The sequence below is a fragment of the Sus scrofa genome, chromosome 13 (assembly GCF_000003025.6).
Source record: "Sus scrofa isolate TJ Tabasco breed Duroc chromosome 13, Sscrofa11.1, whole genome shotgun sequence".
Classification (NCBI taxonomy): domain Eukaryota; kingdom Metazoa; phylum Chordata; class Mammalia; order Artiodactyla; family Suidae; genus Sus; species Sus scrofa.
The window spans coordinates 25635735-25656665 of NC_010455.5; the positions used below are offsets into that span (position 1 = coordinate 25635735).

The 20931-nt window shown below is 39.3% G+C and overlaps 1 protein-coding gene across 9 annotated transcripts in view; it reads right to left on the reverse strand.

The window, feature by feature from the left end:
• Window positions 1-20931, reverse strand: part of ULK4 (unc-51 like kinase 4) — a 543576-nt gene that overhangs the window by 427845 nt on the left and 94800 nt on the right. For all 9 annotated transcript variants that reach the window (XR_002337917.1, XR_002337916.1, XR_002337918.1 and 6 more), the window contains exons 18-19: window positions 18715-18822; window positions 11177-11260 (exon numbers count right to left, since the gene is read on the reverse strand). Coding sequence is in view for 5 of the 9 variants with exons in the window: in XM_021070410.1 (XP_020926069.1) it covers window positions 11177-11260; window positions 18715-18822 (192 nt within the window). In the remaining 4 variants the exon portion in view is untranslated. The remainder of the gene's footprint in view (window positions 1-11176; window positions 11261-18714; window positions 18823-20931) is intronic.

Genomic DNA, 20931 nt, shown 5'->3' on the forward strand with positions numbered 1-20931 from the left:
TATTTAGGGCTGGAATAATTAGCATGCCAGTCTGCTAAAGAAGACCTAAATACAAGGCATCAGGGAAGGTCCTAAGAAATCGCTCCAGTGGTGGAACCAAAACAACCCTACACTAAAGGCTGTTCTGGATTGTCTAACAATGCTCAAAAGTCTCCAGAAGGATCCAACTGTTTCCAGGTAACTTAAATGAATCCAGAAAAAGCACAAAAGTACTAAAAAGAATATAAAAAACAAAACTACCTAACAACATAAAAATCACAACATCTAACATCCAATTAAATCCACACACACAAGCAGAAAATACGACTCAAAAGAAGAAAGCTCAATTAATAGAAATGACACAGGTAGAAAGAGTAAGAACAACATATTTAAATGGCTATTATAATTATAGTTCACATATTCAAGAAGAACGAAGACAGCATAAGAAGGATACGGAACAAAATAGAAGGTATAAAAACCACTATGGAAAACAGTACTGAGATTCCTCCAAAAACTAAATATACAACTACTATATGATCCAGCAATCCCACTCCTGGGCATCTTTCTGAAAAAAACCATAATTCAAAAAGACATATGCACCCCAATATTCACTGCAGCACACTATTCACAATAGCCAAGATATGGAAACAACCTAAATGTCCATCAACAAAGGAACAGATGAAGATGTGATACATTCATACAATGAAATATTAGCCATAAAAAAAGAATGAAATAGGGAATTCCTGCTGTACCACAGCAGCAATAAATCTGACTATCATTCATGAGGATGCAGGTTCAATCCCTTGCCTCGTTCAGTGGGTCAGGGATCCAGCACTGCCATTAGCTGTGGTATAGGCCAAAGATGTGGTCGGATCCCAAGTTGCTGTGGCTGTGGTATAGGTCTCAGCTGCAGCTCCAATTCAACCCCTAGCCCGAACTTCCATATGCTTCGGGTGTGACCCCAAAAAGCAAAAAAAAGAAATAAAGAATGAAATAATGCCTTTTGCAGCAATATGGATGGACCTAGAGATTACTGTACTAAGTGAATTAAGTCAGACAAAGACATCATATGACACCATTTATATGCAGAACCTTAAAAAAGGATACAAATGAAATAGTCTGTAGAACATAAATAGACTCATAGACTTCAAAAACAAACTTATGGGTACCAAAGGGGACACGTGGAGGGAGGGATGGATTGAGGATTTGGGATTGACATATGCACACTGAGGTATATGGAATGATTGGCCAACAGGCATCTGCTGAAGAGCATAGAGAACTCTACTCAATATTCTTCGATCATCTATATGGGAAAAAAAAATCTGAAAAAGAATGGATATGTGTATATGTATACCTGAATCACTTTTTAGTATAGCAGAAATTATCACACCACTATAAATCAACTAGACATTAAAACTTTAAAAAACTAAAAATAAAAATGACCCAATCAAAAGGATAGAGAGCATAATGTCTCATATGAAAAATACAATGAATTGGATTAACATATTAGACGCTTCGGACTCAATGATTAGTGAAGACACAGTAATTAGCAAAAAGAAAAAAGAAAAAAGAAAAAATTATCCAAAATAAAGACAGGAAAAAATAACATTAGAAGAAAGCCATAACAAAGTATCAGAACATCAGTGAAATGTGGACCAACTTCAAACAACCTAATTTATGTGCAATGAGAATCCCAGAAAAGGGGTGAGGGAGGCAGAAAAAGTATTTATTTGAAGAACTACCAACTGTAATTTTTTTCAAATTTATGAAAACTAATAATTCTCAATCTAAGAGACTCAATAAACCTCAAGTAGAAGAAAGAAAAATCACACCAGGGCACATCACAGTCAAACTGCCAAAAACCAGTAATAAAGAGAAACCCATAAAAAAATTAAAAAAAAAAAGCAGCTGGAGTAAAAAGACACATCATAATAAGAGGAACAAAAATAAGTATAACAGGAGACCTCGCATCAGAAACAATGCAAACCAGAAGACAGTGGAACGGTATCTTTAAAGTACAAAAAACAAACAAAAAAATCAACCTATAAGTCTATAACCAACAATAACACCTTTCAAAAACAAAGGTAAAAATGAGGAAAACAGGGACAGTTGGTAAAAAGTAGAAATTTCAAGCTATAAGATGAATAAAGCCTGAGGATCTAATGTAGAACACTGTGACTACAGTTGATAACACTATATTGTATAATCAAAATTTGCTAAAAGATAGAATTTAAATGTTCTCACCCCCACCACAAAAACAAAAAAGGTAAGAGGATAAAACATGCGAGGTAAGTTATGTATTAACTCAATGGGGGAATCCTTTCACAACGCATGCGTATATCAAATCACCACTTTGTACACCTTAAATATCTTACAATTTTATGGCAAATATACCTCAATAAAGCTGAAAAACAATTTAAATACATATCTCTGATAAAATAGACAATGACAATCAGCATAGACATAGAAGATTTATATCTATAACTATCTGATTAACAAGCTTGACTTAATGTGAGAAAAAAGGCCTATCACCCAACAATGGCAGAATTCACCTCCCCCCCCTCAAATATGAGTCATGAGAGATGTCTCAACAAACTTCAAAGATTTAAAACCATACATACACCATTCCCTATATCCATAATATCATTAAGTTAAAAATAATAATAAGCTAACTAGGAAAACTATAAGGACAGGTATTAAATGAGAAAGAAAGAAAAGGCACAGAATTTGTGAAGACTACAAAGCATGTAATGGAATTAAATAGTTAAATGAATATGAAAATTTACATAGAAATCCAACCAGTATAAATCCTAGAACCCTGTGGGGCCTCCCCTTAGAGGTGACCTGCCACAGGAGAAGAGGAGGTACAGACCTCACCATCACAGTGAAAATGCCATACTTTGCACCTCTTACCCCAAAGCTGTGGAAGCTGGACTACTCCCTACTCAGTGCTGACTCAGGACTGCTTCTTCATGCCATTCTCAAAGGTTCGCTTCAGGACACAGTAGGTTACCCCCATACTTGGTAAACCCTTTTGCATCCTACCAATAGCAGCATTCCAAATATCATTAATAGTGGTATTAGAAGGAAAACCACACAGAGTTCCTTGGCGGCTCAGTGAGTTATGGATCCAGTGTTGTCACTACTGTGGCTCAAGTCACTGCTGTGGCACAGGTTTGATCCCTGGCCTAAGAACTTCTGCATGCCATGGCACGGCCAAAAAGAAAAACACAAAAAACTCTGCCTCATTCCTATTCCACATACATGCCACCCACTTTCACTACATAAAGTCAAGGAGAAATGTAGGCCTGATGTTGATGGCACACACATTCTTTAATCTTCCTATTAGGATTAAACTGTGACAATAATAGAAACAGAAAATGTAATTGCACATTTTCACTTTTATCAAATATCAAGAATGTTAACTCATCTCTCCTCATTCTAGGTAGCCAGTGTCTAAAACATTTCAAAGGCAATACAGTAAATGGTTAACACCTCTATACTATTTTTAATTCAACCCCAGTCTTTTCTTATTAAATACATAGGAAATTTAGTACTACTTTTCTTTTTTGAAAGCACTAATTTAAAACCGAAAATTAAATTTCCTCTGAAAAGAAGTTAGGGGAAAAAAAAAAAAAAAAGAGTTCCCATCGTGGCTCAGTGGTTAACAAATCTGACTAGGAATTATGAGGTTGCAGGTTCAATCCCTGGCCTCGCTCAATGGGTTAAGGATCCGGTGTTGCCTGAGCTGTGGTGTAGGTTGCAGACGCAGCTATATCCCGCACTGCTGTAGCTGTGGTGTAGGCTGGCAGCCACAGCTCTGATTAGACCCCTAGCCTGGGAACCTCCATATGTTGTGGGTGCGGCCCTAGAAAAGACAAACAGACAAAAAGACACAACAAACAAAAAAAAAGTTTGCTACTTCAAAATTAACAAATTATTGTTCAGAAATAAATAATAAACAATTTATTTTTCGAGCCCCACATTTTTAACTACAACATAGGCCAGGTGTCAGCTCAGCACTCATAATTATATACAGACTATTGTGTATAATTGTATATTGTATACAATATTGTACTGTATATTATACAATTGTATATTGTATAATTGTATACTGTATATTGTAGATATGGCTGATTAGATGCAAATGCATAAATTAATCTTTTCCTCTAAACATGCGGAAACACTCTAGGAGCTATCTCCAACTTCTGTGCGCATTTTAGAGTAGGTTGCTACCTATCCAGATAATAATAACGACTTTCAAGAAAAGCCAACTTTCTCAGCCTCCCTCTCCCATGCACATAGGGAACACATGCCAAGTAAGTTGAATGCTAAATATTCCGGAGATCAATACTGCAACAATCTCAAGAAGAGAACTGCTCTTTGCCAATGCATACAAGGTCAAACCAATGGAAGGGAAAGTTGTCAGAAAGAGCCTAAGCCAAAAGCATGTGGAAGATCCCCAGCACAGGTATCTTTCTTTACAGAAAACATCAGGTGGGGCCCCAGGGCTTGTCCAAGATTAAACTATTCAGGAGTGCACACCTGGGGCCAAAATCCACATCCTCTAACTCCCACAGCCCAAGTCGCTGAAATTCCAGCCCCAAATCTGAAACAATGACGCTGTGTCATCAAGGATACTTTTTTCCTAGATGGCTACACTCTTTTTAAAACAGTTACACTAGATACTTGTGTGTGTGTGTGTGTGTGTGTGTGTGTTCCACCTTAATTCTCCCACACTAAATATTTCTTCAGAATGCTCTTTCCACCTGAGCATTCACACCTACAACAAGATTGAAAGCATTTGACTCACATTTCTACTACTGTTCAAGTTAACAGAAATTATGATTATAAAGCAAGCTAACCTGTTTGGAAAACGTAATGATCTCTTAGGTATCCTTGAAAAGAGAAAACATATGGAAACTATTTAAACAAACTCACGAGAGTTCCAGTGTAAGACAACCTTCCTCTCCCAAAGTGCACCCCAAACATACCTCAGAGTAAGGTAGGTCTGTGGGCAAATAACTTTGAAAATGTCGCATACACTGTGATGGAAAATGATGGAGGATAATGTGAGAAAAAGAATGTATGTGTGTATGTAGGACTGGGTCACTTTGCTGTACAGTAGAAACTGATAGAATACTGTAAATCAACTATAATGAAAAAATAAAAATCATAAAAAATAAAAATAAAGTGAATCATCAAAAATTAAAGATTGAAATAAAATTTGAAAATGAAAATGCTGCATACAATATGCCCCCAAGTAGATTCATAATTAAAAGTTCTTAAAAGTACTAAATACAAACAAACCAAACTATTCAACCTTGTTCAACCCAGTGTGTTCCAATGTATTTGACGAGAAAACCCTTACACTTACACATATCCCATGGCAAAGCTAGTTTTCTAGGCAAAGTGAACAAAAACAAAATTTATAATTTGAAACTAAAAATGCCTTCTAAGAAGTCTACATATCAATTAAAACCAAAAAAGTAAAATTTCCATACTGCTTTTTTCTCAATGCACAGATTACAGGGAGAAGAAAAGGGGTTAAAACCAGAATCAATGGCCCACGTTCAACAAGGCAAATTACTAAGTTTTCAAAGTGGAAAGAAGTCAGTAAGTTGGGCAAGAAACACCTCAATGTATTTTAAAACAACAGAAATAGCACAACAAATGTAAATGTACATAATGCCACTGAACTGTATACTTAATGGTTAAAATGGTATATTTTCATTATACACTTTTTACCACAATTCAAAAAAAAAAAAAAAAAAAACAAGAGAAATAGACAACATTCTTGCCTTTGTTATTTTAACAAAAGACAACAGAAGCAATAAAACCCCACCCACCTGCGAAAGTTTAAACCATCCGATAAACAACCCTGGACCAAGAAAAACATTTTAAAATAGGAATTATCGGAGTTCCCGTTGTGGCGCAGTGGTTAACGAATCCGACTAGGAACCATGAGGTTGCGGGTTCGATCCCTGCCCTTGCTCAGTGGGTTAACGATCTGGCGTTGCCGTGAGCTGTGGTGTAGGTTGCAGACGCGGCTCGGATCCCGCGTTGCTGTGGCTCTGGCGTAGGCCGGTGGCTACAGCTCCGATTCAACCCCTAGCCTGGGAACCTCCATGTGCTGCGGGAGCGGTCCAAGAAATAGCAAAATAACAACAACAACAACAACAACAAAAAGACAAAAGACAAAAAAAAAAAAAAAAAGTAAATAAAAAATAAATAAATAAAAACAAGAGAAACTTATTAAAAAAAAATAAAATAAAATAAAATAGGAATTATCCACAAAATAACAATAATGGAAACACGACACATCAAAATAATGGGATATAACTAACACTAGGTTGAGAGGAAAGTTAATAGCCTTAAATGTCTTACTATGACACAAGAAAGGAGAAAAAAATAAAAAAGCAAATGTAGTTATAAAACAACAAGTGGCATACAAAACCAGGGATAAAAAGATTTCTCTTTCTTAATAAACAAAGATCAGGCAGAGTCATAATCATCTTTGCCTCTCCAGTATTCAGCCAGAACAGAATCTTTGTTTCATAAAGTTAACCTCTTAACAAGTGAGAGCTATATCTGAGAAAGTTAACTTAAGCTGTGAATTAGCTGAATGTCACAAACAATTCAAAGGAACTTCAATCATCTTATTCCAGTTTTTTTTAACCAAATGTGTCATTCTCTTGTCAGTCTTCTCATTGAGTATGCCTTCCATTTTCTCTCACATCAAGCAATTCTCAAATTTATTCACAGGAGTTCCCGTAGTGACGCAGTGGTTAACGAATCCGACTAGGAACCATGAGGTTGCGGGTTCGGTCCCTGCCCTTGCTCAGGGGTTAACGATCCGGCGTTGCCGTGAGCTGTGGTGTAGGTTGCAGACGCGGCTCGGATCCCGAGTTGCTGTGGCTCTGGTGTAGGCCGGTGGCTACAGCTCCGATTCAACCCCTAGCCTGGGAACCTCCATATGCCGAGGGAGCGGCCCAAGAAATAGCAACCACAATAACAACAACAACAAAAGACAAAAAAAAAAAAAAAATTATTCACAGATATACATACATATATTCTCAATCAACAGCCCAACAGGTGAACTTATATGTAAGTAAAAAAGGAGTAAGAACAAAAAATGCTAAGAAACTCATGAAAAAGGTTACAATGGTAGGGGAAAACTTCCGTGTATATTTTTTAAATTATTAAAAATAAAGACTATTAATTTAAACAGCATGGCACAGATTAACAGGCCAACAGAACTAAATGGAGCCCAGGTAGAGAGGTGTATACGGACATGACAGAGGTGACACTGCAGAGCTGTGAGGAGAAGACAGACTTTCCATTAAGTGATGCTGGGATAACTGATCATATTTGTTTTAAAAAATAAAACTGGGAGTTCCCTCGTGACCTAACAGTTAAGGATCTGGTGTTGTCACTGCTGTGGCATGAGTTTGATCCCTCTCCCAGGAACTTCCACATGCTGCAAGCGTGGCCCAAATAAATAGCTAAAAATAAATAAAATGGGACTCACCCAAAGCACCACACACCAAATAATTACAAAGAGATTAAAATTCTAAATGGAAAACGGAAAAATAATAAAACTTTTAAAAGAACATGTAATAGACCACCTTAATGATGCTGGAGTAGAGAAGCATTTCTGAAGACACAAAACAAACCCATAAATCATGAAGGAATGGATTCATAAATTTCTATTAAAATTAAGAACCTCTGTGTATCAACATATACTGAAAATGAAACGAAAAGCCTCAAACACCTGACAAACTAGAAAGTAGCTGTGATACATATAAATGACAGAAGATTATTATCCAAACTACATAAAAATATTCCTATGGATAGAGTGCCATGACATGTTTAATTTTTTCAAACAGTTCAGAAATAAATGAATAATAAATACACATATATGGATTACATATACACACATTTATCACAACAAAGCAAAGAAGGCAAAATGTAAACTGTTCAATCTAGGTGATGGAAATAAAGGTGATCATGCTAATTTTCTTTCCTTTTTGAATACTTTCAACTTTTTTCTTTTTTTGTCTTTTTAGGGCAGCACCTACGGCATATGGAAGTTCCCAGGCTAGGGGGGTTCGAATCAGAGCTGCAGCTGCCAGCCTATACCACAGCCACAGCAATGCCAGATCCAAGCCGGGTCTGTGACCTACACCACAGCTCAAGGCAACGCCAGATTCTTAACTCACTGAGCAGGGTCAGGGATTGACCCTGCATCCTCACAGATACTAGTCAGGTTCTTAATCCACTGAGCCACACCAGGAACTCCCAAAACATTTTTTAACAATAAGCCAAAGAGGAGGGGCAGTGCAGAATTCATCTGAAGGAACAGAAAAAGAGTAGTTTAAGACCTGAGACACTTTTCAAAACAGGAAACTCCAAAAGCCAAGATAAACAGAAATATGGTCATCCTCATTACTAATCAAGAAAATACATATTAAAACTACTTTGAGGAGTTCCCGTTGTGGCGCAGTGGTTAACGAATCCGACTAGGAACCATGAGGTTGCGAGTTCGATCCCTGCCCTTGCTCAGTGGGTTAACGATCCGGGGTTGCCGTGAGCTGTGGTGTAGGTTGCAGACGCGGCTCGGATCCCGAGTTGCTGTGGCTCTGGTGTAGGCTGGTGGCTACAGCTCCGTTTGGACCCCTAGCCTGGGAACCTCCATATGCCGCAGGAGCGGCCCAAGAAATAGCAAAAAGACAAAAAAAAAAAAACTACTTTGAGAAACCATTTAATGTCAATGGGATTGAAAAAAATTTATAGTGTGACTATATTAAATATTCAAGAAGATGTAGGTTAATCTGTACTCCACTCTGCTGATGGGAGAGAGTATAAATGAATCCACACACAGGCTGGTGGCTACAGCTCTGATTGGACCCCTAGCCTGGGAACCTCCATATGCCAAGGGAGCAGCTCAAGAAATGGCAAAAAAAAAAAAAAAAAAAAGAATATGGTGCCAGTCCATTTATACAGAGTTCAACACTTAGAATCAACCAATGTAATATTCAGCAATGCATTTAAAAAGGGAGAAAATGCCTCTGAGGCTTATCGGGTTAAGATGCTGCAGCTGAGGCACAGGTCACAACTGCGGTGCCGGTTTGATCCCTGGCCTGGGAACTTCCAAATGTCACAGAGGCAGAAAAAAAAAAAAAAAAAGTGGGGTAAACACTATAAACAAAAACTCTGGAAAATAAAATTTTAAGACAGAAAAAAAAAAAAAAAAGAGAAAAACTTGGAAAAGTTTATCACCGAAGTCAGAACAGTGGTTACTTTCAAGGAAAGAAAATACAAATTGCAATCCAAGATGACTGGAAAAAATTCTCTAAGCAACTGGACCTCTTTGTATCCTGAGTTTAAATGGGTCAAGGTATATGCTTTTAATCATATTCACACATTTAATACACTCTTCTGTATACGAGGTACATTTCACAAGAAAAGAAGCTACATTCAGAAATACCAGCAGGGGCTGAGAAAAAAAAATTTTTAATCATTGAAGATAAGCGGCTTAAAAATTATTTTTCCTTCAACCATGTCCTGAATGCATTAGACAAATAAGCTCAAGAATTGCTACAAGTGAATTATTTCTGTAAGGACAGAAATCCCTCTTTAGGGAGAATAATTACCTCTCAATTTATCTGTTTTATAGGGACAATATTAATGTACATGCTGCCAAAGCATATACCGAAATGCTCTTCAAACACATAAAAATTTTATAAATTAGAGAGTTTTGGACTTTACTCTTTAATAAGAAATATATAAGGCTTGCCATACATACCAAGTCGATAAGAGACAAGTTTGTATATTCTTTACCATTAACTACATCATGAGCTACATCACTATTTGACAATTATTATTAATTGTTTGTTAACAATACACATGTATATCAAACACTCTTCTTCATAAAATGTACTCAATGAAAAACACATTGAGTGGGGAGGAGATATTTAATGAAGGATACTACCTCCTAGATTGGAATTAATTTTTTCACTACACATTAAAGTTTTATAATTAAATAGCACAGTTTTAAAAATGTCTTTACACCACTTAAAAAAACCCCTAAAAGACTCCTTTCTCCCTTGAGCCCCTTTACTTCATCCTTTTGCATTTATGCATTTGACATATTCTACTGTGTTCTTATGTCCCACAATAGGTAGGATCTGTGCATGAACAGGCATTTCTCCTTCTTCACCAGTGAGCCCAGGTGTGCTGGCAGGCCTTAAATGATAAAATGATAAACCCAAACGTGTCTTTTGACTCTAGATGAAAACAACTCAATTCTCATGCTGTCGATAAAGTACAATTTACTGGCTTCATTCACATCCCACGATGACAAGTGACTATATCTTCAACCCCACAGGCTGGGAAGTGTTCAAACTTCCTCTCCAGGTCACTAGGGGAAAACCATGCTGAGATTTTCTACACTTGGAACATTATTCCATTACCATATGCCGCAGGAAGTAATGAACTCAAAAGGAAGATGTTTATTTTGACACTTTTTTCATTCCTTAAGGAATGTTTTTAGCCCCCGGCTTTGCCTTGGGTGAAACTATGTCAAGGTTTAAAGCAAACAGAAAATGCCAACCTTTTAGGTCAGTGACTACACCCTCCACATAGTTACACATAGCAGCTATATATACAAGGTGGTTGGCTGGCCAGCTAGCTGATTTTCAGCCATTAACAATAGCAAGTGAAGGGATGTGAATCAACTGAAAATCATGTCACGTAATAAATACTACTTAATATTAAAATCAATGGATGCAAGTGGCCACTTCCCTGGTTTTGAACCACAAAAAACGGCAACCTGACAAGACAATCACAGGGCTTTTGAGGCTCACAGGAAACTCTCTGCATACACCTTGTCTGTGAAACTGGTCTATCAATAAACTTAAAAGGGGAGAGATTAAGAATATGTTATTGAAAGCTAATTAGGTTGTTTATACTTGCTTTCATCTCTTAAAAAACAAGACGTTTAAACAAGTCAACAAGAGCGCTACATTTGCTCCACCGTAGGTCACTGGCTCACGGGGGCTTGTCGAGATTATTTAAATTCACGAGCAAGATTTGGTTGACAGGTCCCGCACTGCTGCAGGCTACAATCCTCCCAGAGTGCCTGCAGGGTTATTACAATTGCAGGCGGCTACAGAGGACAACAAAGGAGCCTTACCCCTTCCCGAAGGCACCTCATTAGCACCGTGTACGCAGCCAAGGGAACAGCCCAGCATTCTCGGGGGTTCTTTTTTTTTTCTTCCTAAAATAAAGTGGAAGGAAAGGCAGTGAAGCTCACAGCACAAAAGATATTAACCCATTCAAGAAAAAGGCACGGTTTCATATACACAAACGACCTATAACTTCTTAATATTCTATTGAAGGTACAACTTCCTACCTGACAATTTCGACCTGATTAGGGGTCTTTTACTGCACTGTATGTACCAGGGATTTCTTCTATGTCCCACACGATGTTGTTAAGATGCCCTCATCAGAAGCTAGATGAAAAGAACTAAGAAGTGACAATATAATCTGGTGGATAGAGAAACCATTCCATTGATAATTATAAATGATGATACAGATAGTCCTATATAAAAGGTCTGACATTATCTGGAAGGATTTGAAAGAACTGAAGAATACACAGCTTTGAGTGGTATCTCATAGGAACAAGTAAAAGGCAGCAGGCTACTCAGCAGGACAATGAGCTCAATAAAAGTCAGAAATTATGATCATCAGGTACACTTATTTTAATGGCACCAGGAAAAATGCTTTCACAGAGGAGCCCAAGTAGAGAGACAACCACAAGAACACCCCTGTAACCTATCGAAAAAAATTACAAAGTAAATCAGGGGCTACAGAGAAAGGTGGGGAAAAAATAATCTCTTTAAAGAGACCACAGCAATCAGACACAACCTAGAATAGATTTATAAGGAGATCCTGCTGAATAGCATTGAGAACTATGTCTAGATACTCATGTCGCAACAGAAGAAAGGGTGGGGGAAAAAACTGTAACTGCAATGTATACATCTAAGGATGACCTGACCCCCTTGCTGTACAGTGGGAAAATAAAAAAAAATAAAATAAAATAAAAAAATAAAAGGATTTGACCAGAAAAAAATAAATAAATAAAGAGACCACAGCAATACAGAGATACTATAAAAAATAAATATGGAAAATGTGGATTTGAAAAGTAAAATAATAATAATAATCCTTCAGGAATTCCCATTGTGGTTCAGTGGATTAAGGACCCAATGGTGTCTCTGTGAGGATGCAGTTTTGATTCCTGGCCTAGCTCAGGGGATTAAGGATCCAGCATTGCCACAAGCTGTGGTGTAGGCCACAGTTGCAGCTCCAATTGAACTCCTGGCCAGGGAATTCCATATGCCACAGGTACAGCCTTAAAAAGAAAAAAAATCAAATAAAAAAGAGGGAAAAAAAAATCTTTAAAGCAGAAGAAATTAGGTTCTGCTTAGAGAGAAAATTTCAACATGTTAAAATTCATAATAATCCAAAAGTATTTAATAGCCATGGTGGGAACTGTGACCCATTAAAGATGGACCCTTAATCACAGAACATCTCATATGGTCATAATCTAGACATTATCATCCAGAGCTGCTCCAGTTCAAAAATCACTGATTCAACACCCAATTTAACTTCCAAATACAACTTTCTTCTCTTCCAGCTCATTTATTTGAAACGCCCTCCACAACCTTTCCTTACCTCGCTGGATGCTGCGCCCCATCTCCCCAGCCACCCCCTTTTCTTGCCCCCAGTCTATCCCCAATCCTCCCTGGCAGCCACTTTGATTCCCTGGTCTATCATTTAACCACTCTTGCCAAAGGCCTCTGCCTTTGGAGCTCCCATGTCTGGGGAAACGCAACCTTGGAGGTAGCCCAGGAGCAGCAGGGCTCCTGGATGGGGTGACACCCAGAACACAGAGTTGGAAGTTCCCATTGTAGCTCAGTGGGTTAAAAACCTGACTAGTATCCATGAGGATGTGGGTTCAATCCCTTGTCTCACTCAGTGGTTAAGGATCCAGCATCTGCTGCAAGCTGTGGTGTAGGTCTCAGATGAGGTTCAGATCCTGCATTGCTGTGGCTCTGGTGTAGGCCAGCAGCTCCAGCTCCAGTAAGACCCCTAGTCTGGGAACTTCCATATGCCACAGGTGTGGCCCTAAAAAAAAAAAAGAACAGAGTCCACAAATGACTTAGGATTGGCAAGCCCAGTGACCTTCCACGTCACCCTCCAGGCCTGTTTCTCTCTCCGACCAATTCCTTCTCCACAGTATTTCAACCCCATGACCTTCCTGCCACTTCACCTACTCTTCTCCTTCACAGAGACCATGGAAGCGTGAGAAAGGAATGACTAACTCACCTCCACCTCAAACCATCTGATCATGTAAGCACCCCTCCCACATGGGCTCACGACCCTGTCCCCAGCCTGCTTTCTTCAGCATAAGGTTCTGGACTAGCCCTGATTGCTCCTGAGTGCTCAGAGTCCTGTCTCCACAGGAGCCTTTCCATTTCCACTAGAATCAGTGGTCTCTCACTGTCAGAAGAGCCCCTCACCCCCCTCTCTTTCCATAACCATTCTGGCTTTATATGGACTTTCTCGATGACCTCACCTCTCCTAAATCCTCAACACACAGCAATTGGACATTTTTTTGCCTCCCTCACTCCATGTTAAATAAATAAATACATAAAACAGCTCGAGTTTGGTTACCAGGGACTTTCGTGTCACTCAATCCAGTGACTGTGGTTCTTTTTCTTGGACCTTATGCTACACATTCAGCCCTATTGACTTTTCTCTCTTCTGAAATCCCCACTTCTCTCTTAATTTTGCTCCTGCTTCACTTAATCTCAGTTAGGGGCTCAGAAGCCTTTCTTACCATTTCCCAATCTAGTCTTCACATTTAAACCAGAGTCATCTTCGTGGCACTTAAAACAGATGACATCCTTCCCCTTCTCAAAACTCTTTACTCCCCTTGCCCTTAGGATCAATACCCAGGCATCCAACTTGGCTGAGGAGCCCTCCATGGTCACGTCCCTGCCAGTCTCTACAGCCCCTGCCTCCTGCTCACTTCCCTCCTGTCACACTGGCCTTGGTGCAGTTCATGAGTGAGGAAAAAAAAAAAAAAAGCATCTACTATGTGCCAGGAACTCTTCTCAACAATAGCCACGCAGACATGAGCAAGATAGATAAACATTCTGTCTTTATGGTATTTAGTGGGAGATGAATTTTTTTTAATTAAACAAGTCAACATATTGATGAATGCTATAAAGGAAAGCACAGAAGGGTAAGGAGTCAGAGGAAGGCTGTAGGGTGGGGTCTCCATCTCCCATGGCTCAGGACCAAGAGAAGGCTCTGCAGGGATCCACGTGAGCAGACAGAAACTGCAAACATCTGGGGGAAAACACTGCAAGAAGGAGGGACAATGCAAAGGTGTGGAGGTAGGATCAGGGCATGAGCAGTTCCAACTCCCCTCGGGAAGGGTGAGTGGGGATCATGAAGGGACTGGGGAGACAACTCACAAGGGCCCAGAAGGCAACGAGAGGGATTCAGCTGTGACAGCAAGAAGACAGGAAGCCCGGGAGGGCTCTGGGGAATGACACTGTAGTCTCATGAGCTTTAACAGGCTCACTCCAGCTGACATCTGGGAAAAGACTCTAATGGGCACAAGGGTGAAGCAATAAGACCAGCTGGGAGCTCTTACGGCAGGTCAGGTGAAGAGATGATTATGGGCTGAACAACAACAAAAAGACAAAACACAAGAATAGCTAGACTCAAGGCGGTATGTATCCTTGACAAAAGAAAAAAAATTATAAATCTATTGCCTCGTAGTACCCTCTGCACAATCACAGTCTGGCCTTCTATTCTCAAGCTGGTAACCTTGGGGTGTTACCAGAGAATCAAAAGAACAAGGCTTAGGTGTCTACATCATATACCACATGCATGCATGTAAGTATGGATGTGTATACATATATCAATCACTTTAGGTCAGTCACATGAAGCACTGACCTGAGATTTTAAGTTTTACCTATACTCAAGGTGACAATGCCACAAACAGCCTCATCTCATAAGCCATTAATGATTTTTGCGGATCCAGGGACAAAACTTCCTTTTCCGGTTTGCTGACATACTATGTGGTCAAGGAATTCTCTTCTGGCCTAGAGGTTAAGGATCTGGCATTGTCACTGCTGTGGTTCAGGTCACTGCCAAGGCAGTGGTTCAGTCCCTGGCCGGGGAACATCCACATGCCATGGGTACGACCAAAAGATAAATAAATAAGATGTGGTCAAAGGTCAAGGCCACAGAATCATCCCTTTATTAAAATAGCCATGCTTATATCCAGTCGAAGTAACTACCAAGGGAAATGATTCTCTAGACTACTTCTAGAAACAAATAGAAATATATTATTCCATTTATATAAGACTCTAGAAAATGCAAACTAGTCTATAGGACAGAAGACCAATCAATGGTTGCCTGAGGACCCAGAGGGGGCAGGAGGGAGGAATTACAAAGGACCCTGAGGAAACCTATGGAAGCCATAGATATTCTCATTATCATGACTGTGGTCATGGTTTCAATGACATACAACTATCAATGTTCATCAAAACTGGAATCTTAAAACATGTGCAGTTTATGTATGCAAACTGTATGTCAATTAAGCTGGGGGGTGAAAAAAATAGGAGACACATACACGCAAAGCACTGGGCTGGACTCCTATCCCTGATAAAATGGCAGCCTAGGTACCTGACTGCTCTTCTAATGAAAGCAACCAGTTTTATTCTGCCAGCCTTAAAATGCCTCAGAGATCCGGAAAGAAAACAAAGAATGATTAAGCCAAAAATCAGCAGCATGCATGAAGGGATAAACTCAGCTTCCTTTTAGTCTGAGGACCTGCAGAGCCAGGTGAATTTGGGCTTTGATGTCAAGGCCATCAGGGCCCAAGGTAAGAGTCAAGTTGACATAAATACTCCAGCCCCACAAAGAACTGCAAGGAAAACTACCTTTCACAAAACTTGGCACACAAGAGAATGTGCCAGTGCAGGAGGAAGACAGGAGGAAGCTCTAAGTACTAACTAGGAAAGACATCCATATTAATTATTAAGAAATAGCTCCAGTGTGTGTTTCTCCATGCACTTTTTTTCTTTTTTTTTTTTTTTTTTTTTTTTTTTGGTTTTTAAGGCTGCAGCCACGGCATATGGAAGTTACCAGGTTAGGGGTTGAATCGGAGCTACAGCTGCTGGCCTACGCCACAGCCACACAGGATCCGAGCCACATCTGTGACCTACACCAAAGCTCATGTTAATGCCAGATCTTTAACCCACTGTGCAAGGCTAGAGATCGAACCCACATCCTCATGGATAGTAGTCAGGCTCATAACCCACTTAGCCACAATGGGAACTCCATAGGCTAGTCTTAATACGGTACAACTATTAAGTGAAAAAAGTTGTGCTACTTGTTACATAAAATGAGACAAAATTAGAATCAAAATTTCTACTTGCTCATAAGTGCAAAAGTAACTCTGTAAATGTAAGAAATTAACTGCAACAGCTATTTTGGGGGGAACTACACAGATGGGGGACAAAAATAGGAAAGAGACCCTTTCCTGTATGTTTTTCCCTATGTCCAAGTTTTCTAGCTTCATGAATTTTATCTCTTCAAAATATAAAATAACTTGAGAATAAATTCAACCAAGCTAAACGCATAAAAGCTTTATGAGCAGAGTGAAGTAACTTAAATGAAAATATTGTATAATATAAATATATGGAAATACCATGTTTTTGTGCTTTAAAGGACAACATACCATAAATGTACTAATATTTTCCTAATAGATACACAGATTTAGGACAATTCCAAATATTGCTGGAGGACATAAAATTATAAAGGTATTATAGTATTTCCAAATTGACCTACTAGTATTTCCCAAATTGATCTGCATAGTCAATGCAGTTTTTAAAAGATTTTTTTACAATCATCATAGGAAGTAGTGTTAATACATTTTTGGTTTGAAGATGTTCAGAGTAGGTATGGCTGCGAGGAGTTAATCTCGGTAAAACAGGTATAAATAATACTAAGCTCTGTGGGTTATATGAAGATTAATTGGGGAGTTCCCACTATGGCACAGGGAGTTAATGATCCAGCTTGTCTCTGCAGAGGCGCTGCTTCAATCCCTGGTCTGGCACAGTGGGTTAAGGATCCGGCATTAATGCAACTGTGGTGCAGGCCACAGCTTCAGCTCAGATTCAACCCCTAGCCTGGGAACTTCCACATGCCGCAGGTGCGGCCAAAAAAAACAGAACAAGAAAATTGGGATATTGAGTTTGGTGCCTAAATTCTTATTTTATGATCTGCAAACATTAGGTATTATTAATATAACAAAATGAAAAATATTTTTTAAAAGATGATTCCAAAATTTATTCTGACATGCAAAGAGCTAGAACTAGCTAAGACATCTATGAAAAGGAAGAATAAGGAGGAGAAATTTGTTGTACCAGCTATCAATGTTAATTATGGAACTAAATGATTTTAAAGACTGATGTTTCATAACAATTATGTTAGTTGCCTTAAAATGACGTCATCAGAAGTTGTGGCGCAGTGGTTAACGAATCGATAGAACATGAGTTGCGGTTCAGTCCTGCCTTGCTCAGTGGTTAAGGATCGCGTTGCGTGAGCTGGTGTAGGTGCAGATGCGGCTCGGATCCGCGTGCTGTGGCTGGCGTAGGCGGTGGCTACAGCTCGATTAGACCCTAGCTGGAACCTCATATGCCGGGAGCGGCCAAAGAAATAGCAAAAAAAAAAAAAAAAAAAAAAAAAAAAAAAAAATGACGGTCATCCAGAAAGTCAATTTAAGTTAGATTCTAAGGATACTCAGGTTACATAACATTCAACCAAGTTCTGAAACCAAAACTTAAGTACAAGGAGAGAACTTTTTCATTAACTTATAACTTGCACTTATTTAAAACACTCAGAGCACCAGGTGAATAACTCATAATTTATCTATGTCTACTCAATATATTCCCCCAGAATAAGACATCAAATTCTGCAGTCCCAAATTCTCATGGCCATGTTAAGAACTATGTTTGCAGATCGTATTTTAAATGGTAATGGAGGAGTTCCCCTTGTGGCTCAGTGATAATGCACCCAACTAGCATCCATGAGGATGCGGGTTTGATCCCTGGCCCTGCTCAGTGGGTTAAGGATCAGGCACTGCCATGAGCCGTGGTGTAGGCTGCAGATGCAGCTCAGATCCAGTGTTGCTGTGGCTGTGGTGTAGGCCAGCAGCTGCAGCTCTGATTAGACCCCTAGCCTGGGAAATTCCTCCCATATGCCACACCTGCGGCCCTAAAAAAATAAATAATGAATTAAATGGTAATGAAGCTTTTATAGGGAGAACCAATGGCATCCTCTAGCCAAAGATGGCAGAAACCTAGGGAGCCCTCTGGGGACTCTGGTCCATTGGTTTTAACATAAGGTCTAAGATTTTCCTATACTTTAAAGCAAAAGAGGCACTCGGAGAGAGGGAAGACAGACAGACAGAGGGAAAGAAAGAAAGATGCCGAGAGCCTCTCTCCTCCAGTGGTAAAATTTTCCCTAAGTTCCTTAGGTATGCTCAAAGAGGTAAAGTCAAAAACTTATACCTGATATTAATACTTGTCAGCCACATATGTCAGAACACATCAAAGAGCAACAGAATTAACCAGAGAGTCTCACCTGTGTGGCTACAAGGTAGATCAGCTCCCCCAGGGTGGGTAAAAGGCACTGTTTTAATTTGCTGTTCCTGAAGTTTTCCCTAATTAATTCCGTTAGGAGAGTAATTGCCTGAAAAGAGGTGGGGAAAGTATATTATTTCATGGGTCTCTCTCAGTTCTTTTAACCTATTAGACAAAAGGCAAGCCACTCTACAAAATTTACCTTCCATTTTTAAGAACTGGTTTCCAAAGTATTTTCAATACAGAGACCTTATTTCTGAAGAAAACAACAGTAACTCTTTCAGAAGCAGATGCAAATATGTCCAATGAAATAAACTTACCTGCTTATAGCACTTGTCAGTTACCAAGTACCTTGTATCACCATCTTCTGTGAGGCAACTGCTGCTCTATCTTTAAAGCCAGAAAACCAAGGCTGAGGGGGTTGCAGCAACTTATCCCACATCATCCAGTCCCCCTGGAAGCCAGGATCTGAACACAAATTTTCCCATGCCAGATCCCTAGGACGTTCCAGCACACTCCAGTTAGAAAAACCCCTACACTTTATTAAACTTTTCAATGATTCCTTCAAAAATATGAGAGTGGCTATATTATACCAACATTTCAATACAAGTCACTTTGACATTCTGCAGCATACTTTATCAGATCTAGTTAATTTACTAGGACTCATTCTGAGAAAATCACGTACACTCCATGCCAAAATTTATATCCCAGAACACAAGGTAATCAAATCGCAGTGTGACCATGAAGCAAGGCTGAATGGTTTCAGAATGATACATATAGAATGAGATGGGGGAAAAAAAGGTATATAAGATAGTGTGGAAACACTGCTCTGAAACAGTGTGACAAAAGTGTGGTGCACAAGCAAGACAATTTCGTATCATCGACACGACAGAAGTTTTTATTTTTTTATTTTTATGTATTTATTTTATTTTTTTAAGGCTGCACCCACGGCATATTGAGGTTCCCAGGCTAGGGGTTGAATCAGAGCTGTAGCCGCTGGCCTACACCACAGCCACAACAGATCTGAGCCACGTCCGTGACCTACACGACAAGCTCATGACACTGGATCCTTGACCCACTGAGCAAGGCCAGGGATCAAACCTGTGTCCTCATTGATATTAGTCAGATTCATTTCCACTGAGCCACAATGGAACATATATCAAAACATTACGTTGTACATCTAAAACTAACACAATGTTTATGTTAATTATACCTCACTTTAAAATTAATTTTAAAAGTTTAAAAATTTAAAATAAGCATTTAAAAACTGTCAGAGCAAATGGACAATGCTATGAACATCCCACCATGCAACCACTGGTCCTGTTTTACAAATAAGAGTATGGGAAAGTTGGAGATGCATGTCAGGTAACTGCACAAAAGACATGCACAGAAGGAACACTTGTTGATGTGGTGGGGTTTTTTGGTTTGTTTGTTTTGTTTGCTTGTTTTTTTAGCTGTACCCACAGGATGCAGAAGTTCCCACGGACTGAAGCTGCACCACAGCAGTGCTAAGGCCAAATCTTTAACCACTAGGCCACCAGGGAACTGTGACATATTTTTTTCCAAATAGCTTTATTCAGTAACAACTGACCTACAATGAAATCTATTTAAAGTGTACAATTAGGTATCTTTGACATATGCACACACCTGTGAAATCATCACTACAATCGAGACAGCAACCCCCCAAAGTGTTTCTTCAAGTCCCCTTAGAATCCCTCCATCCATCCCACTACCTTTCCCTCCTCCTACAGATGTCTTTTCTGTCATTAGTTCGCATTTTCTAGAATTCATTTAAATGGGATCATATACTGTGTATTATTTGCCTGGCTTTTTCACGTAGCATAATGCATTTGTGATTCTCCATGTTGCTGTATTTACATACAGTTCATTCATTGTTATTGCTGAGCAGTATTCCCCTGTACGGGGATACCACCTTGTGCAACTCCCACCACCCATTGCCTTACACACAGAGAATCCCCTATAGAAAGAGGCTGAGGAGGAAAAAGGAATCACACACATCCCATTAGCCCTAGAAGGCTACCTCTAGACGCAGTCTTCCTTTTCCTTCAACCTCTACTGATCATCCACTGACCACCCACTAGTATTACACCGAACCATCTGAAATCAACAACATTCAGCCTTTTTCTTTTTTAACCTACAGAAACAGCAATCTGTCACCAGCACACTTGCTATAAAAGAACGGATAAAGGAATTATTA